At 36.2% G+C, this 25,128-nt stretch overlaps 1 protein-coding gene and 1 long non-coding RNA gene across 2 annotated transcripts; both read right to left on the reverse strand.

Moving 5' to 3' along the window:
- Nucleotides 1–11,716: 11,716 nt before the first annotated feature.
- On the reverse strand, nt 11,717–13,744 carry LOC142166045 (uncharacterized). The gene is made up of 3 exons (XM_075224456.1): nt 13,149–13,744; nt 12,363–12,973; nt 11,717–12,160 (listed from the first exon to the last, which is right to left on the reverse strand). Exons 1-3 carry the CDS (start codon nt 13,627–13,629, stop codon nt 11,717–11,719), a joined length of 1,536 nt encoding a protein of 511 aa, XP_075080557.1. The 5' UTR covers nt 13,630–13,744.
- Nucleotides 13,745–16,805: 3,061 nt separating this feature from the next.
- On the reverse strand, nt 16,806–20,338 carry LOC107826383 (uncharacterized). The gene is made up of 2 exons (XR_001657261.2): nt 19,853–20,338; nt 16,806–17,389 (listed from the first exon to the last, which is right to left on the reverse strand). It is a non-coding gene; the product is annotated as an uncharacterized LOC107826383 (long non-coding RNA).
- Nucleotides 20,339–25,128: the final 4,790 nt, after the last annotated feature.

Below are 25,128 nucleotides of genomic sequence, written 5' to 3' on the forward strand. Positions count from 1 at the left end.
TTGAGGGCGGATGAACCCAACAGATCCTATTTGAGGGCGGATGAACCCAACAAATCCTATTTGAGGGCGGATTAACCCAACAGATCCTATTTGAAGGCGGATGAACCCAACATATCCTATTTGAGGGCGGATGAACCCAACAGATCCTATTTGAGGGCGGATGAACCCAACATATCCTATTTGAGGGCGGATGAACCCAACAGATCCTATTTGAGGGCGGATTAACCCAACATATCCTTAAGACTTGAAATGTCTTACCTCGAATACTTGCTGGGGATTGGGATGAATTTTCCCCTTTTTTTCATTATTATCCTTTTTTCTTATTTATTTATTTATTATTATTATTATTATTATTAGCCTCCTCCTTTGAAATCTAACCGCTGAGGATACCGACTTTCCAACCTTGTGTTGGACCCCTTGCAACTGCTAGGGACAACACTGTTGAGGAATTATTTACTTACCTGTTGGGGGTAAAATGTTATCAGCTGGGGGTACCTGACTTCCAGAAAATTTTCTAAATGGAAGGAAAATTTTCTGCCCCAGTTTGATAATATCCCTTGTGGCATGCAGTTCTGGCATCAATGCCATTTCCTTTACCTGTTTCAAATCAAACAAAATTGTTAGTTTAAAACGCGGTGGTTGGTTGTGATACTCCTGCTGGGATGGTTTTCCCTTTCTCCATCCTTGCTCTGTGTTCCGCAACTTGTTGGGGATGATATTATTTGTTGGGGATAATCCCTTCCTGCTGGGGATATCCTTCTTCTTTTGGGGCATAGCTCGGAAATCGGCATTTCCCCTGACCTTTTAGTCTAGTATGAATTTCCCACACCATGCTCATTGCTCCCCTTGCTTTGTTCGCGGGACTTGGCTTTGAGGTTTATAACCTTGGTTTTGGCAAGGATATCCCTCTTGACACTCGTCAATCATTTTGGCACTTCCCTTTTGCATGGGGACATCTTTTGACACTGGCCTCGCGTTTGTTCCCCGCTGACTATACCACTTGGATGTACTAGTCAGATCCTATTTTGGAAAGCTGATGGCCTATTTTGAAGTCAATTCACACTTGTTCTGACCAAACAGACTCTATTGGGGATTTTTATGAAAGGAAAAGATAAACGAGGATAGAATAAAAAAGACAAAGGAAAAATGACTCTTTATCAAAAAGAAACTACAAATAAAAACCTATCAAATGCAGATACCGACTCTACTGGTCACGACATGCACATGTGGCCTATCCTCTACCGTCAATCATTCTTCAATTGGCAATTCCCACTCAATTCTCAATCTTGTTCGACTTGTAGTGCCCGAAGGGTTTTCACTATCAAGTCTCTCTCATTTTGGTTTCTCTCAGCTTTCATCGCCTTATGGTGCATGTGAAGGTTTTCACCAATAAGACTCTCTCGTTTTATATTTCTCTCCAGCTGGGGGATTTGGAGTGTTGCCGGTATGACTCTTTCTGTTGGAGATTAGAGTCCTTTCTGCTGTGGAACAGAATGTTATGTTCGCCGGTAAGACTCTTCATTTGTCTGACTTGACATCTTTTGAAGACTGATCAGAAGGTCTTTCTTTGGACCGTAATGTGGGTTTTGGATAGGCTAGAAAGAACGGGTAAAAAGGCTCAAAAATACATTAATTTTTGGGTTATTAGTTACAACCTTCGGAATTAGATTTATTTGCAACAAACGCAACTTTTGCCCCAGTTTCTTGCTTGGGGATATTTTAATTGATTTTTTTTTCATTTTTCAAAACTATGACCGAGCCGTGAAGCGCCTACGTATCCTCTTTGAGGAATCAGGTCAAACGTAGTTCCCAATTCCTCTTTTTCATTTGACTTTCCCTTTTTTGCTTTTTGTTATCATTTTTCTTTTCTCTTTTTCTTTTCTCATTTTCTTTCGTCGTTTTTTTTTCTCTTTTTCTTTCATTCTTCTTTTCCTATTTTGTTGTTTTCTTTTCTTTCTTTTCTCTTACCCGCCATGCTTGCGTATTTTATTCGTTGCTACTAACTCCGAACGAGGGGTATGAAAGAAAATAAATAAGGCTCAAAAGGGGTAACGAAGGATAAAGTGTTTGGGTAGCAGAACAAAATGCCTTCGTCATTACAGTCTTCAAAACATGCCAAGTGCAAACAACACACTTTAAATTTGTAGTCTCTTCTGATGGTGCTGGACTTGACAATTATGTTAAACATTTTATTTTTCCTTTGTCATTTCTAAGCACCGTTGGGCGACACTCTCATTATCATGACCGACCCTCATGCCAATTTTGCGAACCTTGCTTTTAACGGTTTTCTTTGTGCTTAACTTGCCCCAGTTCTACATGACTCGGGCTCTGAATAATCTCAAACCGTTCTTATTTTCTTTAAATGGTCTGATCGCCTTTACAGGGTTTTATGATTAACTTTAAAGACTAGGCCCAAAGTGTGTGCGCATGTCATGTCACTAGAATCGGTGCTGAATAAAAATGACATAATGACTAAACAGAAAGATGACTGGGAATAATCAAAGACTGAATTTTTTGCATTGGACTGAAAAAACAAAGCAAACCGGAATAAAATCCTAAACAACTTGGACAAAACTTAAACAAACTAATATGACAAAAGTAAAAGATAAGAAGGTTTGACACCAGAAAATATTCGGATTACAACTCTAAGAATAATCCGGACAACAGAAATGACAACAAAATAAGCCACCAAATGCTTCTTTCTTGTTAACCAAGGAACATAGCGTCCTTCCACTTTATCAAGACTGGCATCTTAGCCACTGAGCTTTGCATCGATACTGCCAAGACCATTACCAGCTTCAATATCATCAACAAGTTTCCAACAGGATTCGAATGCTTCTGTCATCAGGCCTGATCCTCGCAGAGTGTGCACCATGAGGTGCAAGTAAAGGATTCTGGGTGTCATTGTCTGGCTTACCACAAACCAATCACCTTAACTTTATTTGCAAAACAAACAGGTTAGAATGGACTCAGTCGGTCCTCATTATTAACAACATCTTTTTTCTTTTTCTTTTTCGATGTTCTTCTTTTTTTTCTTTTTTTTTCGCTTTTTCTTTTTCATTCTTTTTTTCATTCTTTTTTCATTTCTTTTTTTTTCATTTCTTTTTTCATTTCTTTTTTTCATTTCTTTTTTTTCATTTCTTTTTTTTGTTGTGGTCGAATCTTATGGAGATTGCCTACGTATCATGACCCCGCATGAATCAGACCTTGCGTAGTTCGGCCCAATAAAAGATAAACAACAGTAAACATTTTTCAATTTTCATATTAGAACAAACTGGGTTTCAAGGATTTAAAGATGACCCGCAAACTTGAAAATCAAACAAACCGCATGCTCTAATCAAAAGATTGGTAGACTCAAAAACAAAATTCCAGCTCCCTTTCTCTGTTCGACAAATGCAACCAAATGGTTATTTTTGCAAATGTGGCCCCTTCCAAATTTCACATGAATTTTGAGGCCGGGGAGGATTATTTTGACACTTTAAAACTTGTCCATTCTTTTACGAAAATAACCTTTCGACAACTGAAAGATACTCTAAGGCTATTTCGGCAAGAACGGTTTAAGACGCGGCCGAAGCTGGCTCGGCTTATTATGACAAAAGACGGCATTCACATGACCGCTGACTCTTTGATTTTTTTTTCTTTCCAAATTACAGTAAAAGACTTGGCGTTGTAAACACGGCCCTTCATCGTCTCGGGGACGAAGCTTTCTTAAGGCTGTGTGGGTCCATATCTCAAAATGACCCAAAGGTGGCTGTTTATGCCAAGTCAGCCTTCCGGCGTCCCTTTCGGGAACATTCGGCTATTTATGACAAAACAGCATCACCTGACTTATTTATAACTTTTTTTTTCATCGTTTTTCAAATTAGAAAAGTCAATATTGCAAACACGGCCTTTCAACGTCTCGGGGACGAAGATTTTTAAGGCTGTGTGGGTCAACTGGACCAAGTCTTAAAAATGACCCAAATGTGGCTGTTTATGCAAAGTCAGCCTTCCGGCGTCCCTTTCGGGAACATTCGGCTATGTCTTGATAAAACAGCGTCACCTTCAAGCTATTTTTGAGAAGACCCTTTTCCATTTCCATTTTTTTTTTATTATTATTCTTTTTTCACAACAATCAAATAGACTATTATTTTTTATTCATAACAAACAAACAAATTAACGAAAAACATAAAACCTTCCTTCTTTTTTGAGAAGGTGGGGTTGGACCCGATGAGGGTTGCCTACGTATCTCACATCCGGTGAGAATCAAACCCGCGTAGTTCGGTCAAATAAGGATAAGTAGATGAACTAACCTTTTTTGAATTTGAAAGAACTACTTTAAAAGAAGAAAGGAAGTATTTATTTTTGATTGATTTTCTTTTTAAAAGAAACACTTCTAAGATATATTTTTGAATTTCATTTGCTTTTTTTTATTCTAAAGAAGAAGAAGAAAATATTTTTTGGAAGTTTACCTTTAATAAAAGAAATGCTTCTAAAATGTTTTTTTTCTGAATTTTCTAAAGAAGAATCAAAATATTTTCGGATTTTTATTTATCTATTTTATCTTTTTTGAATTTTGAACTTTCTTTTGATTTTTTTTTTTTGGGATTATATATATACTTATTTTTGGAACAAATAAAAACTCTTTTTATTTTTATTTCTGGCATTTTCACAGACAAACAAAATAAAATAAAATAAAACATTTTTTTTTTTAAAAAAAACAAACTCTTTTTCATTTTCATTTAATGGCAAAACAAACTATTTTCTTTAATATTTTTTAAAAACAGACAGAACAATGGTGATTTTTTTTCCTTTGCTTTTAATATAACAAACTAACAAGACATTTTTTCATTTTTAAAATTTCGGCAGAGTTTCGACTCTACTCGGACTTCTATGCTGTTATTTTCTCCTCTTTTTCACGATTTATCTTTAATCTGTGGAAAATAACGAAAACATACAAAATCTTTTGAATTTTCATGCTTTGTTTTATTTGTAATTGTTTTTTTTTTATTTATTATTTCTTTAAAAAATGTGGCATGGGAGACATAACGATTTCCAAGACTTCTTGGATTCCGCAAATGCTCCCCATGCGCTTTTCCCAACATATGAAGCGTGGGGGACATATGGGAATTCCAAGACTTCTTGGATTCCACAAATGTTCCCCATGTGTTTTCCCAAAAAGCAAGCGTGGGGGACATAGGGAATTCCAAGGCTTCTTGGATTCCACAAATGTTCCCCATGCTTTGATTAAAATAACATCATGCTGGAAATGACCAAATGACCCATTCGCCCTTGACTGAATATAACATGTAGCACATAGGATGCCATAAGATGGTCTATTATTTTCAGGTTGCTTGTCCTAGACGGACCCAACCCCTGTGTTGAGTCCCCTAAGTCAAATGCACATGATGCAAATAAACGTTCCTACTAGGGATCCGGCATGTGGCTTTGTTATACTAGGTTCAGAACCTGGGCGTTTGTTCTAGACCTGGCTTACCCGAGCGGACAGCTCGAGCCGAGGGGGGCAGCGTACCGGGAATACAGAAGCTTCACCGGCTTAGCAACTTATCCGAACCTCGTTCTAAATTGGGATTTGACACTATACAGAAAAGAAGTCATACGAAGTATGCCCTTCTTCATGATTTAGAAGACTCAGAAAGTATAGGGGTTTCAGCACAGTTTATATACAGTTCACGTAATATCGAAGCAGTAAAAGCAGCATTTAGCACATTAGGCTCAAACATGTAAAAATCAGATAATAGATAAAGCCAAATAATAACAATTATTTTAAGCTCGAATTCTTAACCCTGAACCGGTGGTTCTGGGTATTGTCCCCAGCAGAGTCGCCAGAGCTGTCACACCTCCTTTTTCCGCACCCGAGGGGGTGCAGGGGGAGTTTTTTCCAATTAAAGGACAATCGAAACGGGATTGGTTTAATTATTTCAGAGTCGCCACTTGGGAGATTTAGGGTGTCCCAAGTCACCAATTTTAATCCCGAATCGAGGAAAAGAATGACTCTATATTACAGTCTGCGTACCAGAAATCTAGATAAGGAATTCTGTTAACCCGGGAGAAGGTGTTAGGCATTCCCGAGTTCCGTGGTTCTAGCACGGTCGCTCAACTGTTATATTCGGCTTATTTATCTGATTTTAAAATACAATTATGAACCAATGTGCCAATTTTAACTTTTAACCGCTTTATTATTATTGTATTTACAAGAATGTGAACATCGCTTAAAATACGTCTTTGGACTGCGTCACATGAAATGCACCCACAATCCGGAACACGTTTTATTTGATGTTTTGAGATTTGGATTTTGGTCGCATGAAATGCACACCCGAGTTTAAGGAAATTAAATTATTAAAGACGCGCCTAAAGCAACTAGCGCATTATTATTTTGCGGAGGCCGTGAAATTCGCTAAACGGCCCGTCCCGGAATCTAAGTATTTAATACATATATTTTGTGAGGGCCCCGCAATCTGTACATTTTTTCCGGCGAGGCTCGTCTCATTTTATTTATTTTTATTATTATTTTTTATTCATTCATTTTTTTTATAATTATTTATTTATTTTTAAAGGATGCCATTTCTACGCCTTTAACAATACTAAAACTTACGGCTTCTTTACAACTAAAATCTCATAACTTGTTAGAAGTTTAATAAAAGAGTTTTAGCGAATGAGTATTTCGGGCGTAGCAAGAGCATGTACTAATAATAATTTTGTCCGAACGACCTAAGCAAAGGAAAGGACGAACAGAATAACGTCGAACTTGTGTCATAGAACAACTAGTCAAACTTAATTAAATGGCATCAAATAAACAAGAATCACATAACGCAAAATGAGCAAAAATGCATACTATGAAAACATAAGCAGAAAATTATCATACCAATTTCTATATTGCATCTTCGAACATTTAACGTAACATTTCCTTATCTAATACTTGAGGTTTACTAACCTTTGAACCTCGGCAAACTCAGAACGACAAACATGATTCCGACGGAACTCAAGCGGACCTCTCTGACCGGAGAACAACGACGGAACCTCGGACAACACCTCGACGTGACGGACCTCGAGAACCAAAGTCGACCTCTACGGAAAACAGAAAACTTGGCCAAACAGGATCGAAGGAACCCACCGTTGCTCGGAAACGCAGCTATGACTGCTTGGAGGTTGACGACGTTGGACTAAAATGGCGGACTGGTTCTGGAGGTTGACGACGATGGTTTCGACTGGTTTTACGTCGAAGGTTGGTGGTTATGGCGTCGGGGCAGATGGTCGACGAGGACGTGCGACGGACTGGGTTGGTTACGACAGTGGGTCGACGGAGCAATAGCTGGGGGTCGCCGGATTTAATGGAGGATTAACGACGGGGGGGAGGCTGTTTGTTTGGACGTGGTGTTTTTGGTGCTGGGGGGCAGTCGGTTGACGTGAGGGTGTGGGGAAGGTGACCGGATCCTCTTCTTTTCACAGTAGGGTTTTGTTACTTTTCTCTTTAGGAAGAAGACGAGGGTACAGTGGTCGAAGGCCTTGTTTGGTGCTGCTGGAGGGTCGTTCGGGTGGTTTAACGGAGGGGTCGTGACGGGGAGTGTGAGCGTGGGGAGGGAGGTCCGGTGGTCGAAGCTCTTTTAGGTTTCTGCTTCTTCTTTTCTTTTTAGAAGGAAGAAGAACAGTAGTATTTTTCTTTTTTTCAAAAGTCCTTCCGTCCCTTTTCGTTGGTCCGTGTTTTGTAATGCTTTGCCCATGAAAATGAGCCCCACGCGTGGTGGGGTTCGAGGCATATGTCCCCCACGCGTGGTGGGGTTCCCCACGTGTCCTGGACACGGTTTATTATGGGCTCGGTCCGAAAATTAGGCCTAAAACCGGGTAGTTTAAACCCGAATATTATTCTTTTGTCAGGACCCGAGAAATAGGAACACGTTGCTTAACTAGTCCTATGTAAGCAAAATAACTACCAAAAATAAGACTAGTATTTAAACAAAACTATATCTTTTTGAATATTTTTTCAAGATTTAAAATAGCTACAAAATACTAATGAAACTATATATTTTTTTTTGTAATTTTCGTTTTAAATATTAAGATAAAATATGAGGTAATATTTTTGTATTTTTCAAAGTTAAAATGACTATAAAACCTTAATAGAACTATATTTTATTTATTTTTTGTAATTTTCGAAATTATATAAAGTACAAAAGTAAAGTGCAATTTTTGTATTTTTCAAATTTATGAGAGATACATAAACTAAAATTTATATATATATTTTTTGAAATTTTTCTTTCTGCAACGAAATAAAGTAAAAATAGTTAAAATGGCTATACTAGTCCTAAATTAGATATTTAAGCTTAAGAACGTAAAAATTCCCGGGGAGGGTCAAAAATCACGTGCTTACACCAGCAATTCCAGTTCAATGCTGGTGATCAACTGCATGGAAGCACAAGCAATACAGATATCTACAAAATTCCTGCATACATATCTACAAATTTCAAGACAGCATTATTTAATTATACTAATCATTTTTTTACTATGTATTGCAGCTACAATTTCTCCAGAACATTTTCAACCACATGTTGACTTATATCCTGACTTCCAAGAAGCAGCTGAGGCATATAAAGCAGGTACAGAACCATTCCTTCATTACAATAAGTTTTTTATGCAAAATTTTAATAATTTACACCTTAACTACATATTCCTACATATATCTACAATTCTCATTCCCAATTTTTCATTCAAGCTGATGTTTCAGCAGAACATCTACAAGGAAATATTGAGGAAGAATCAGTAATTGATGAAGTGGCTGAGGCACAACAAGCAGGTAATATATTCTCTATATTCTCTATAACTCCATAATATTGTTCATATCTACATAGATCTACACTTATCTACAGAAGGTGAAGTTCCACAGCCGCCAATTCACGGTGTGACTGTGACTGAAGTTGTTCCTGAAGGCATTGATAAAAAAGTTGTTCCCGAAGGCATTGAAAACAAAGGTTTGACATTGGATGACTTTGAGCTGCCAGAAAACTTATCACAGTTGGTCATGTATGGTGAGCCCATACGAGATGAATCAACCCCTGTTCATCCTGGTAGAACCAGGCAATCGGGAAAACATGCACGATCACATTTCATATCTTTGTATAGTTCTGGAGGCAGCACATCTGTTGGACCTAATTTTTTTTACCTCAAGCACCCCTTCACAAGTGTCATAAGTGAAAATGTAGATCCTGAATTGACAGAAAGGTTCACCAACTGGTTATACATTCGTAGTGATAAAGTATCTAGGAGGTATGAATGCTTCATTTTACACTGTCTGTTCACCATTTTTATACTTTGAAATTGTAATTCATTTTGTAAATTTTTTGTAATTGATCATCTTTTTTTGTTATTACAGGAGGAAATATTACTTTTCCAAGAAGGATAACCAAATCAAGCCTTGGTTGGATTTTGGTTGTGAAAAGATTGATAAGAAGGACTGGTTTTATGACCTTGCTCACCCCGGACAAGTCATCAATAACACAGTAAGTATAAAGAACATAATCATTCACAATATCTGTTTTGTCTTCAGCTGTGTAGTGTAATTGTAGTTTATTTTTCAGCTATGATGTGTAATTGTAGTAATATTGTAGACAACATATATATGTTACTATATTTATGTCTCAGCTGTGAAATTTTGCTTTTTATGGACCTTATGTATCATATGTGATGATGATTGTATGTACAAACTGGAATTTTGGTACTTTTGACTGACTTGGAATCTCCGTGTACCACAACTGTAGTTACCTTGTAGTAATATTGTATAGCTTGTGATTGTGCCCATTAATATTAACTGTAGGTTGAACTTGCTGATTATTGGGACCTTAAGTTAGGTGGTATGTTTCATTTGTTCCTATGTATAGTGAATAAATGTAGACAGTGCATAAATATAGTTAATGTGTAGTTGTTTTGTAGTCTGATGGGTCAATTGTACATATAGTACTTGTTCACTATGGTTCATACAAACTACAATTAAATTACATTTTGTGAGGAACTTGGACTAACTGTTATATTTCTGTAGTTATAGTGTAGCTAATTTGCAGCAATCTGTTAGAGTTTTTAATAAATTCAAATTGTAGTTAATCTGTAGCTGTCTTGTAGACAAGTGTGGTTACACCGTACCTTATTGTATATGTTTATTCTATTTTGGCAGCACATTGATGTTATTATGTATTATCTGCGAAAAAGAGGCAAATATGGCCCCAACAATAATACTAGGTTCACAACCACGGATTGCTTGTTCAAGACAAAGATTGAAAGAATCTATGACAAGTTCATAAGTTCTCCACCGGAACAAAGGTATTCGGTTGTTAAACCCGAGGATGATGTTAGAGAATATATTCTTGGGTACAGAATTCTTGCTAATGTTTCCTGGGATCTTGTTGACTATGTGCTCATGCCTGTGAACCTTGTAGAGAACTTCCATTGGTTGTTGCTAGTTTTTGACATAAAGGACAAACAACTTTATGTTTATGATTCCATGGTGAGAGCAAACCGTCATAAAACAGTTGAGACATTGGTTGACAAGTTTTCAATCATTATTCCTCTGTATTTGTCATGCACTGGTTTCTATGGTAAACGTAAAGACATTAACTTCAAGAGCACAAAGGCATACATCGAAAAACCAGTTACGGACCCTCTCGACATACAATGAATGGTTGCTGAGATTCCACAACAAAAGGAAGGCTCAGTGTAAAAAAATAATCTCCCTTTCTATATGTTTAATTTTTTTATTTTAATCATTTGTTATATAATGAAAAATTCTCATCTTATGCAGCGGTTGTGGTGTATTTGTGGCTACATTTGCGGAGTATGTTAGCCTTGGAGATTTGGCAATCCCAAAGGAAGATCTTTCTGATATTGACCAACACCGTAGACACTATGGAGCTCTACTGTGGGACTATGCAACAAAGAAGCAAGAAGATGGGTCAATCAGTGAGAGTGAGGTTACTGGCAGGCTAGCAAGGAGGAAGGGTGCTCCGGCAAAAAACGAGAGGACTAGAGTGCAACGAAAGAAGAAATAGACTATTGTGTTCCTAGTTTGGTCTGTGAAATTTGGTAGTTGAATTGGAAAACAATGTAGGAAATATGTCGTTTTGGTTTTCTACAACACTTTTTGTTGATTACATTATACTCGAGTACTCTGATTACATTTTTACAGCAACAACTTTGTCTTACAATTTGACTTTAATCTTCAAGTTATTTTTATAAATACCTTCAAGTGCCAAGTAATATCTGTATATAACTGTCATTTGTTACACAACAGAAAGATAAAATAAATACAGGAATCATATAAATAATTTAGCCATCTTTTATCAACAAGGTTTATCAAAAAAATTCAATTTATCTACATTTAAACTACGTCAAACTACATTTTAACTACAACTCCTCTACATATGAATAACAGGACTACAGTTCTAACACAGTTAAACTACATATTCACTACAATCTGGATACAATTTACGTTGAATGCATTCTTTATTAATATCAGTTTTTTGTATACAGTAAATATTAAAGTTTAACTATTCTATAAAAAAAAAGACAACTTTAGATGCTTGACAGAATACATAAAAACATAAATAGTGCAGATACACAAATTGATGTTTATACTTCTTATTCATCTTCAAAAACTTAAACAATTACACAAGAAAATCCGATAATTTGAGCTCACTAACATTTATTTTGAATAACTATTCTAACTACATGATATTCATTTCTTTTTCGGCGCATTCTTGCAAGTTCTTTTGTTATGCCCTTCACCTCCACAATTGCCACATGACACCTTGTATTTCTTTGACTTTATTTCATCAAATGTTTTATATCTTTCCTTGTGAGGTCTCCTTGGCTGCCTTTTATCTCTCGCCGGTGGCTTTACTACCTCATCCAAAATATGTTGTGGCACTTCCCATTTGCCTTCATCAGGAAGGGGATTTACTGGCATTTCATAGGTAAGCAGAAGGCTCTTCCTTGTGTAATACGGAGAGCAATAGTTTTCGTATGTTTCATTCCTATGCCTTAATGCTGCCAAAGCATGCGCACATGGAAGTTCATCAAGTTGGAATTGTCCACAGCTACATTTCTTGTTTTCTAGACACACAATGTACCGCTTCACACCATCTAACACAGTATGTATATGATCTGTTGAAGCCCTCACCTACAATTGAAGACCAAACAGAAATAATAATACATCAATCATTAAAATGGATTATCAACAATTTACCTACAAATCAGCAACAAATATATTACAGCTCATCTACAAACTATTATTACCGACAATTTGACTACAGTTTAACTACAATCTAGAAAAACTGCAGCTAGTACTTTTTGATTCTACTGCACCAAAAAAAATATCTTACCCTTAGTTTCTGAGATAATGTACTGTTGTCTTCCAATTCTTTGTTGTATTTGTGACCAAGGTATGTGAAAGTACCCTTTGCCTTCGATAACTTTTCTTTTGTCCAACGTTCAAGAAGAGTCCTCTTATACTCAAATAGATCAAATATTGGAAGCTCTCTTGCATCTTTTGTTACAGCATTCAACGACTCGGCAATGTTTGACGTCATAGTAAAAGTTCTATTTACCGTTGCATGTACTCTTGACCATCTATGATAGCCAATATCATATAGGTAAGACTTTACACGCAGGTCTACCTCTTCAATCTTCAACATCCTTTCATTAAATTCATCCATAGTGTATGACCGTGCTGTAGCAAAGTACAATTCATGTAATTGTAGATGTCCCTTCTTGAATTTTGACCTTATATTTGTCCATATATGCCACATGGAAGAGTAGTGTGCCAATCCCGGATAGACAACTGATGTTGCCTTCAGTATACTCTCATGCCTATCTGAAACAACACACATTGAAGGTCTTTCACCATATGCCTCCTTGAATTGCTCAAAGAACCACTTCCAAGACGCGTCGTTTTCAGAATCAACCACAGCATATGCCAAGGGAAAAATAGTACCTACATTTTTAAGACATAAAATATGATTAAATAACAACTACAATATATATTGAGAAATATAGACATGTTAACTACATTCTTTTATATAACTACAAAATAACTACAACATAACTACAATTTAACTGCATTTTAAAGACTGTCTACAAAATAAGTACAAAATTATTCCATTATTTACCTGCTGCATCCATGGTGCTTGCTGTCAGCATAATCCCCCTGTAGGCTGACTTTAAGAATGTCTCATCAACCACTACTATCGGCCTACAATGTTGCCAACCATTTATTGATGTACAAAGAGCAACAAATGCGTATAAGAAGCAATCATCTGCTGCCTTCTTCAATTTAACAACAGAACCAGGATAATTCTTCTCAAGAATATAAAAAAATTTGGGTAATTTGTTGTAGGAGTCACACGGATTCCCTCTCAAAAACTGTAAAGCTTTTTCCTTTGCTCTCCATGCTTGCATGTAGCTTAGGTTCAGTCCATGTTCGGATAACATGTCAGTTTGTATGTCCTTTGGTGTGTAAACAGTCTTAGGATCACAATACTTTGGAACGACCATGCTACCAAGTACTGTTGCAGTACGTTTGCGCTGTATGAATGTTTCGTCCATTAGGCAGCATGTGTGTTGACGGCTGAAACTTCTTATCTTGAACATTGCCGAATCATTAATTGACGTTGCCTTGAAATGCCATTTACAGCTTTCAGCAACACATATAAGCCAGTAGCTACAAAAGAAATACAATATTTACACAAATTTATGAAAAAACTACAATTAACTACAAACTGACTACAATTTAACTACAATTTATAAAACCCACCTATCTTCAATCATACACTGATTTTGCTGATATATTATCCACAAATAACTACATACCTTCTATGACTAGATCTTTTTACTCTGAACTGGAACTTGTGCATCACTGAATAATTCTTCATTGCAGCAGCTACTGTTTGCTTGTCCTGATAAACTTGTCCTTTTTCAATATATGTTTGCGTAGATTCAGTTATTATTTCACTTTGATATTCCTCTATAGTTGGTGAGGATGGAAATTCAAGTAAGTTTAGGGATCCAGACGAACCTGCAAACAATAAATTCATAAATGTAGTTTCTATGTAGATAATTTTGAAAGCAACATTGCTTTATCCTTTTCAGTACTATGTGAGCTTTGTAGTTTAATTGTAGGTAATTGTAGTAATATTGTAGATAACATAGTAACACCATAACTCTCTGCAATGTCGAATCAAACATACCTGCACTGGTGCTTTCATTGTTGATTGCCAATTCCATATTGAAATCTCTTACGCTTATACATAAAGGATACGAACCTAAGTTTTTATTCTCCTTTTTGGTTTCCATGTAAGCACGAACCCCCATATCATTCCTAATCTCCATTGGAGGACAATTCTCGTTCACAATGTATTTGATTTCTATAATTTTATCCGATGTATCAATCGATAATTGTTCTGCAATTTTAGAACTGAGAATTCCGTAGTTTGCATTATTATCTACCACAATGGCATCAACTTCAAAATCTCTAAATCTGCCATAGTTATCCCAATTACCATTCGATTTCAGCATTATTGGGATTTTTGACATGATTTCGTGTAGTTGATAGGAAAAAAGACGAACAACAGATATAGTTTCTACAATTTGAATACTGATATCGACGAAGAGCAATTTTGTACAATTTGAGACGAAGAACATATATAGTCTCTCTTCAGTAATTGTACAATTTGATTGCGTTTTTTATGAGATCTCTTTCTGTTGAGGAAGGAGAGAATTACGCAACTGGTGCCTTCATCAGGAAGAGAGATCTCCTTCAATTTCAAAATTGGAATAAAATCCTTGACAGAATCACATCAGATTTGGTGCCTTCATTTTAGGGCTTTTTTAATGGCAAAATCTACCTATTTTTGGATTGGTATATAATTTGTAGTAAAAGTGTGGACGACATGGGTAAATAACAAATTATGAACTTTTTTGGTAATAATGTTTGATATATGGTATAGATAGGTAAAAATTCCAATTTTTATTAAGGAGTTAAAAAAAGGTTAGAAAAGGTTATAGCTAGTAGGAATTGAACAAAAGATAAAAGGTCATTATTATCCCTGTATTATTGTAAATAGCACACGTTTGTTCTCCATTTCACTTTACGTCCAAAACCCACCCTACCGTTAACAAACTTGATGGAATTGCCCCTAACCATAACAAATGGCCAATGTAGCAGCTGACCCATTCCATTTTTTCCATGTCAGCTGCCAAGTCACTTATTTACTCAATTAAAAAAAACATATCCCCTGGCACACCTCCTTTTTTCGAAGAAATAGGGAGATTTTCCAATTAAAGTGACATTAGTCGAAATGGGGTTATTTAATTAATTAGAGTGGCCACTTGAAATAATTATATGGTGTCCCAAGTCACTAGTTTATTTTAAAATCTCAAATCGAGGAAATTTGACTCCGTTTAAAAGTCCGCGAAACCAAAAAATCAGGTAAGAAATTATGTTAACCCGGAAGAAGGTGTTAGGCATTCCCGGGTTCCGTGATTTTAGCACGGTCGCTTTTAATCATACTTGGCTTAAATTATGTAATTACTTATTTTAGAACATATGTACATTTTTACCTTTTACCGCTTTTTAATTATGGCATTTATGGATTTAATCTTTGAAACGGATTATATGTGTGTAAATCCGTTTTATTTGGGGCGCTAAAATCATGTTACGCATACGTGTACACAATTAATCACGCTTTATTAATATTAAGATTGTTTGGCCAAAGTCCCGCAAACGCGTACTTTGATTTATTTGGGAAAAATCATAATTACAACGCGCGAGCGTGTACATAATCACAATAATAGATTAGAGGGTGCCTAAAGCATTCTACGACGTTAATAAATAAATAAATTTTCTAAGTCATCCCCCCTCCTAAATTGGAGATTGCGTTTGCAAAGATTACTTAATAATTGTTGGCAAGGGTTATTGTTCGAATCTGGTAATGAACTAGGTGGATTCATACTTTTGCAAAGTTATGAAGGCAAATATATTTTCAGCCTATATTGATTTGAGAAGTTGCTAAGCTAAATCAGATTGAAAGAAGAACGTTTGTATTTAGAAACAAATTGAATCCAGGAAATTCGCGCATTTTAAAAATTGCATAGCAGCGTTGTTTGACCGGCTTCTGACAGCAATGGGTCTAAATGGCTGGCCCAATTGCACTACGTGCATGCTTTTATTAGACAGACCTGAAGTCCTTAGCCACTAAAAATCATTTCAACTGGTCCAAATCATTATCAGGGCCAGAATGAATATGAAAATACATGCAGACTGTAATTCTGAAGAACTTACATTCGCAAATTTAAACAACACAAAAAAAACATTATTACAGGACCAGTTTCAAATGACTTAACATACAACTTATCAATATTATAGCAAAATTATTAAATCCTAGGCTAGATCACTATCCAACTCAGAATTAACTACTACAACAAACAGTCGTCTTTCATATCTATTTAGAAACTTCTAGATCTGTTTAAACCAAATTGAACACTAGATTAATTACAACTCAATGAGAATTTCAGTGATTATTTGGAAACAAAATAATCAAGTAACTTTCACACAGGCCTAGGTTAATTCCATCAGAATAAATTAAAGTTAAGTCAAATTGGCAAGTAGCATGGCAGAATATTGTGAATACATGAAGAAACATCTACTACATGTTTATATCATTTCCATATTGGAACAACAATCACACAACTTAAAAGACAGATTCATACATATTAAGCATAAAAACCAGCACACCATGACATCAGTTCCAAACAAACAACAAAGCAATTGTAATTATATCAAATATTTCATTAATTCAAAGTAGGATTACATTCTGGGAGATCAGTCAGTCCCTTAGAAACAACTAAGCAAAAATAAAATAAGCCTCTACTGCCAAAGAGTGATAATCCTACAATAGTTAAGGAATACAGACCAATAGCTCGTTGCACAATCCTGTATAAATTGATCTCTAAAGTCATAGCAGCAAGAATCCAGAAGGTCATTGCATCCATTATCAGTGAAGCACAAACAGGCTTTATACTTGGGAAAAAGATTTAGGATAATATCATCTTATCACATGAACTGGTGAAGTCTTACACAAGAAAGTATGTATCTTCAATATGCATGATAAAGATAGATTTTTAAAAAGCTTATGGTCCAGTGGAGTGGATATACTTGAAGCAGATCATGGCGGAACTAGGATTTCTTGCACAATTCATCATATGGGTCCTAGAGTGTACGCAAACAATCACTTATAGTATATTAATTAATGGTGAACCATCAGAACCTTTCAATGCCGCTAAAGGACCCAAATAAGGAGATCTCATGTCTCCTTTCCTCTTTGCCATTGCAATGGAATACTTGAGTAGGAGCCTGAAAGGAATGATAAATATGGCAGATTTTCATTATCATCCGAGATGTTCAAAGCTAGAAATCACACACTTGTGTTTTGCAGATGATCTATTGCTCTTTGCCAGAGGTGAAATCACATCAATGACTGCACTAGATCATTGCTTTAATCAATTTTCTGAAGCCTCGGATCTAAAAGCAAACTTAGGGGAAAGTTCAATATACTTTGGTAGAGTGAGCAGAGATGACAGAGAAAGAATCTAACATGAACTGAGTTTCTCTAAAGGTGAACTACCATTTAAATATCTTGGGGTTCCACTACCGACCAAGAAACTTTCCCTAATACAGTGGCAACCTCTTATAGAGAAGATAGTGGCAAAGATCTCATCATAGATTGTAAAGAAACTATCCTATATAGAAAGAATTCAACTTGTCCAAACTATTTTATTTGGTGTGCAAGCCTACTGGGCCTAACTGTTTGTGCTACCTGCTACAGTCCTAAAGACTATTGATGCCTATTGTAGAAACTCCATATAGTCAGGCCGCAATACCATCACCAAGAAAGCTCTGGTTTCTTGGGATAAAGTTTGTGCTCCAAAAAGTATAGGTGGCCTTAACCTGACAAATTTACACCTTTGGAATAAAGCGGCTATAGCAAAGACCTACTAGGATCTAGCACACAAATAGGATAAACTATAGATCAAATGGATACACACATATTATATTAAAGGTCAATCAATAAACTCTGTGGCTATACCTCAACAGGCATGCTGGATGGTTCGGAAGATTATGGAAGAAAGGTCTACACTGGAGGAAATGCAATGCAATTTCAAACTGGAAAGAGTATCACAAGGCAAATATACATACAACTTATAGGAGAGGAAGCTAGAGTGCCATGGAAATGCATGATGTTCGCCAATACTGCTCGACCAAAAGCAAGATTTATGCTATGGTTGCAACTGTAGGGCAGGCTACTAACTGCTGATAGATTAACCAAATGGGGAGTGAGATAAACACTCAATGTGTGATGTGCCAAAGCTCAGAGGAAATTAACGAGCACCTCTTCCTGGAATACGAATTTGCCAAAGAAGTATGGCATAGAGTGCTTCACTGGGCACAAGGATGACAATGAATACACTGGGATGGCAACAACATCAACAAGAGATTGTTAATATATCAAAGGGGAGATATCAAGCTGCATAGATTTTCAAGATGATATACACGGAATATGTCCATAGCATTTGGATCGAAAGAAATGTGAGAATTTTTGAGAATGTGTATAGAAATAATGAGTCATTAGCTAGAGATATTGCTTGTGTTTGTAGTGTGAGAGCTCCAACTAGAATTAGGAAAGAAGTTCTTATGTTTAGATTCTAGAAAAGTTCTCTTAGATCATATAGTAGTGGAACAGTTACTTGGTTAGCTAATTGTGTTAGTTGGCTACGATTTTGTACAGTTTCTTTGGTGATAAATAAAAATATTTAGTTATCAAAAAAAATAAGCCTTTGATTTTGAGAAGCACATCTAGAAATAGAGTCAGCTACAGCTCGATAAAACAATAGCAAACAAGCAGAGAATGTAGCTCAACCAAACTTTGAACCTAGAACTTGGAAAAACAGCTATTTGATAATGAAGCAAATTATGAAGCCTTTAGTTCTTTTTTGTTTCTGAAATCTTAAAGTTGGTTTTCCAGAAATTTTCTTTCCTAAAAATGAAAGTGAAGGACAGTGGGTTTTCAGAAATCAGTGTAAAGATCAGCGAGAGAATGAAAGGGGGAATTCTGAATTGCAGAGAGTCGTGTGTGTGCGTGTGTGAAGATATGAGGTCTTATATAGAGAAATGAAAGTTGTCATGTGCCCAAATGAAAGGGAATAATTCTAAGAATGCAGTCCCTAAATTTCAAGAAAAGAGCATCTTTTGAAATTGAACAGGACAACTGTCCATTCAGATATTCCCCTACATTTTTTAGCCTCCTTAACTTTTGAAATTAACCCCTTTTACCCAAATCTGACCTAATTTTATTAGTCTTATTGTATTTTGACCTTTTCTAGAAGTTTCCCACATAACCAACTCAGATCCCTAATTTTGGTGTGCCCTTTAGTCTCCTGAAAATTATGTAATTGCAAATAACCACACCCAAAGGACATACAACTTTAAACAAAAATACCAATACAGAAACCAAACCAATTACAATTCATTAAACTTAGGCAATTAAACCTATTAATATGTAATTGAACTACTAATTATGTAATTAATTAATTTAGACAAGTAGAATAATATCCTAACAATCATCAAATTACTATCAATTTAAACAACAATTTAGCAATTTCAACTAAGGGTAATTAAAGTTAAACTAAACACTGCTTAATGCGACCAAATCATAATTAACAGACGACCTCAATTAAACGATTTGGCTAAGTGCATTCTGAGCATAAGAGAGGAAGAAAGAAAAGAGAAAAAGGAAAAAAAGGAAGAACAGAAATATACCTAAAGAGCACACAGTGTAGGAAAAAAAATGGCCGACTTGAACGGATTCCGGCATTCTTCGAGATGAGCCGAAACTAGTGTTAATCGAATGTTCTCATTGAGAACAGTGATTAACACAAATTTTCAGGTCGAATCGATCTTGGGAATCTTGAATAATTGAGCAAAGGAGATTAGGGTTTCTGGTTATTTTTTAGATTTGAAATTAAAGGATATTGGGGAGGTTTCTGGGAAAATCGGTAGGGGATTATAGATTAGGATCTAGGGAATGGGGAGTGTAGGGTAAAGATTTTTGGTTGTTTGGGGAAGTGTCCACCGGTGATGATTTTTAGAGCGGTTTAGGTTTTCGCTGAGTTGAGAGAGATGGAGAGATGAGAGGGTTCTGAGGGGTTAGAGGGTTATTCGCACAAATTTAAAGGGGATAGGGGTTCAGTTTAGATCCGTTGGATATGGGGTAATCAACAATAGGGATTAAAGGTGGATGAAATGGGGTCGTTTGGCTAATGGGGGAAGCTGCACCGGTTGGAAAGATGGGCTGGGGCGGATTAATGGGCAATTCGGGCCAACAAGAATTGTTTTTGGCCTGAAATCGGGCTAGAAACCCCTTTCTTTCTCTTTTTTTTTTTTAAAAATTTTGAATTATAAACAAAATAATTAGCATAATAAATTAAATCCTAACTCAAATCTAATTTGTATAATTAACTTATTTTCCTATTTTCTAACACTTAAATTAATTAATTTAAAAATGTGAACTAATGAAAGGAGATTCTTAATTCAAGATTAAAAATCTAAAATAAAAAACGTAAAATGGCTGTTGTATTATGTTTTTTATCTTCATTTGATAATGCATTTGATCAACATAGCTAAACCCTAAATGTGATTAAGACCTAAAATTATATGCAATGAAGAATTGAATATTTTTTGGTGTTTTCTATAATTTTAAAAATGCCAAATATGCACAAAAATGTGACTACATGCAAACAAATAATTAAAATAAATTCCTAAAATTCTATAAAAACTTAAAACAAACAATTAGATTTTTTTTTATTTTTGTGGATTTTGTGGGAGTGTTTTTGCAGGGCAAAAATTACGTCCTCACATCCCCCAACCCCACCCCCGGGATCCCCAATTCTTCTTCTTCCATGAGTTCTTCATCTTTGCTTGAAATGTTTCAATCCAATCTAGGCCAAGTTTTTCATCAATATGACTCAAGTTGCAATCATAACTTCTCAACATTAATTTTCTCAACAAATTCCTGCTAACACTTTGCTTAAACTTCAGTAAATAGAATGCCCATTTTATGTTCTCCAGCATTCTTACAAATCCTTCAATGGTGATTTTTTTCCCCAAATCCTTCAATGGTGCTTTCCTCCATATATAATCAACAAATCGAATTGTCAACTTCAATTTTTCAACACCCAAAGAATACACCATAGTGGGTTTAGAGATTCTCACCATTGAATTTCCAAACTTGAAACAGAGATGAGTAATAGCACAAGTGAATCCAAACAACTTCATAAAGGGTCACAAAATTCTCCAGTGGCGGACACAGGTGGCCTCAAAATGTTGTATTTTTTTCATAATCATTTAATTAGATAGAGACTTAGGAAAAACTATACCCACAATTTATTTAAGCACAAGATTAGAATGCACGTCCAAACTACTATAGCAACAACACAATTGAAAATTTAGTAACAACAATTTCAACCATCAAAAATGTAGATGTTTGACCAAAAAGTATGAAACCTTTTTGTTAAACCAATTAAATCAAAGATGATGGGTAAATCCTAGTTAAATATAATAAATTCTAGATCTAACATGTTCATTTATAAATAATACAGAATAAATGCTTGAGTCAATTTAATACAAATGGTATTAAATGATGCTGTCTAGAATGAGTGGGGGAACAATAATGAGCAATCACTATATTAAATGGTAATAAGTATAAATAGAGAGAATGATTCACCCAAATGTTGAATGAGGTGGATGATTCTCTTATCTGACAATGATGTAAGACAAAATGGAAATTGGCATATATATGATTTTCACGGATCTAAGACGAGATAAAAGGTGGAATGAACAACCACTTGAATTCTTATGGAAAGGTAATATTTTGGGCTATCTCTTGTTGGAATCAACTTTTCATTAGAATGCTTATCATAATCAAATTACATGCCTTTTTCCCTCTCTCTTCTACTATTTATATAGGATAGTCTCAAAAATCCTAAAAAAGTACAACAGTTGAATATTCCCTTTGAAAGTTCCAAAGCTATACTAGCCGTTGTTCCTTTTCCTGTTGCTCGCCCTCAGCATTAGGATATTACTCAGCGGCTCCATATTGTCAAGTCCAGGTCGACCTCGGCATGGTCGCCCATGATGGGACACAGTTCTCGCACTTGATCGCTTCTTCATGCCGAATTTTCTTAGCCGAGTTTTGACCCATACAGTTAGTCCCTCCGATTATCGAGGTTTTCTTTCGGTCGACCTCAATGAGTGGACTTCATCAATAGCAATTCTTGAGAAATTCGGATGTGGAAGTCAAATAATGGTGATCGTTACCGAGGTGATGACGTGTCGCTCTTTGGGCTGCAGTTAGTTAGGCAGGTTCAGGATGACGTCACGGCTACATGCGTCATCGTTATGCATCTTCCCGATGCATTGCATCATTTCTTGAGCCTCTGTCATTTCGATTCTAGTGTTGTTTGACGTTTGATTGCACCGATTTAATCGGCGTGGTTTTGTATAAATAATAAGGGGGAAAACCTTTGGAGAAACTTTTTACCCTCTCTGATTCTTCAATCTTTGCCCATTGCTTCTTCTCCTTCTTCTTGTGTTCATTTTTCCTGCAACTTCCATCATCACCCTTTCTTCTGCACTTTCGGCTTTGCCGTATACACATTAGCAAAAGATGACTACCGTAACTCCTAACCCTGAGACGATCTTTACCCAACTCCGCTGTCAATGGCCATGCCTCCTGGCGGAAGGGACCGGGTACCGGCCTACCGATAAGTTTGTAGCAAAATTCTGACACAATGACCATAGACTCGGCTGCATTCCGAATAAGGTGGAGTCTTACCGATCCTTCGCTGAATGCTAACCTCGTCTGCTATGAGGGCTCATCAAACTGATTGTCTATACCTGCAGACATGAATACAACGTCCCCAACAAAGGACGTCAATACGAAAATTTACCTGTTATATCCCGCATTTCTGTCACGACCTAAACCGTGGGCCGTGACGGGCACCCGGTACCTTACTCAACCAAGTACCAACGTAACGTATCTTTCTTATTACATCATCATGGATAAGTGGGCCAAAAGGGCCGTATGAGGCAACAAGAATAAAATACGAGGAAACACTCGACATAAAATGACCCAACCTGATATAAAAACTTATACATGTGACTTACGAGCCTATAAGGCCAACATGATCATGTGTAAACTCAAAACATAGGCCGACAAGGCCATACAAGTATCCGTATACATGACATATGTCTACAAACCTCTAAGAGTACATAAGTAACATAAAGGTCGGGACTGGGCCTCGCTATACCAATCAATACATGTCCTAATTATACTGACCAAATAAGCAACTTCGGAGCAAAATAGAGTGCACCAACACCTTCCGCTGAGTTGATAGCCTGTATCTCGGCCATACTGGGCTCTGTATCTCGGCCATACTGGGCTCGCTCATAGGCGCTCAGCCATAGTAGGCTCGACATATAACTTACCATCTGATCAGAGGTTGCCTAATAGGGGCCTGCCCATCAATTATAGCTCGATGGTAATGAAAATACTATAATATTATATATATATATATATATATAGAGAGAGAGAGAGAGAGAGAGATAGAGAGAGAGAGAGAGAGAGAGGCTCTCTGCTCTATTGACTAGAAGACAATACTCAATTAAATATGATAAGGGAGAATATTGTAACTTATGAGACTAGAAATGTACATAAATTCAGGAATATGAATTTCTCTTTATGCCTCGTTATCAAACTTGTGTAATTACGAGACATGCTAAAATGAAGGAAGGGCTTAGACTTAACATACCTGTATGATCTTTTCCTTATTACTCAACCAAGCTCAACACAACTTCTTGTATCTACAACAAGTGAAATGATATTGTTGTTGACATATAATGTCGTACCATTGTATTTGGCTAGTCGCATGACTTAAGGAAAATCGGGTAGCAACTCCCCCATTTTAATACATCCCAAAGACCACTAAGGGTCATCAATATCCCAACAACAACAAATATAGCCAACACTAGCAACAACAACAATATAATCCAATATGAGTTTCTCCGATTATCTTAACAATCATATTGAGCGGCAAACTCGTTTTTTTCTCATAACAAGATATAAAATGAATCCAACTCTTATTCCATAAATTATTTTACAACCTTCAGAACATCATACTTATATGTACCATATTATTTCTAGTTTAAAACCTCCACAAAATGTCTTCCAAAACAGCCTCATACGTCTAGCACCTTAATTTTTATCCTCAATCACTTGTTTTTCATCTTTTCTTCTTCAATCAACTTAATTAACACCTAGGAAAGCTTAACAACAGCATCCACAACATTATTAAATTATTTCTCATAATTTTCAGCCTGGTGTAAGCACGTGATTTTTGCTTCACGGACAATTGCTCCAAAAGAAAATAAAAATAGCGGCAAAGGGCTTCGCTGTACAATTTTTTCGGTCTTTCCGTGACATGTTTTGTTAATCGTTTGTGAGTCTGTCCGTTTTGCATCTAGTCATTATCAAACAAAAATACAAAAAAGGCCTGTCGTTAAAAGAAAATTCAAAAAATGTGTGTATGTGTGCATCGTTCATTCTCAGCTGTGAGTTAACCATTTTTATTTTTATTTTATGTTAAATTGTTATAGGTGCTAACCAATATGTGTGTAAGTTTATTTTAATTTTTACAATTTTTAGGAATTTTTAGTTTAATTTGTTGATTTGAAAAAAAAAAAAAGTAAGTAAAAGAATGAGGGAAAACCGGTTTGGGCCCAAAAGAAATGAAATAAAACAGGCCCAAACCAGCACTCAGACCCAGTCCAAGTCCAGGCCTGCCCAGGTGCCTCCTGAAACGACGCCGTTTCGGGCAAATAAATCCAAGCCGTCCGTCCAGGCCAATCCAACGGTTCAGAATCCCTTTCAACAACCCGTGTTCAAACCCGACCCAATAACTAATCCGACCCAACCCCTCACTTAAACCAAACGACCTCGTTTAATTACCAAACGACCCCGTCCCATTTCTCAACATCAG

The sequence above is a fragment of the Nicotiana tabacum genome, chromosome 11 (genome assembly GCF_000715075.1).
Source record: "Nicotiana tabacum cultivar K326 chromosome 11, ASM71507v2, whole genome shotgun sequence".
Classification (NCBI taxonomy): domain Eukaryota; kingdom Viridiplantae; phylum Streptophyta; class Magnoliopsida; order Solanales; family Solanaceae; genus Nicotiana; species Nicotiana tabacum.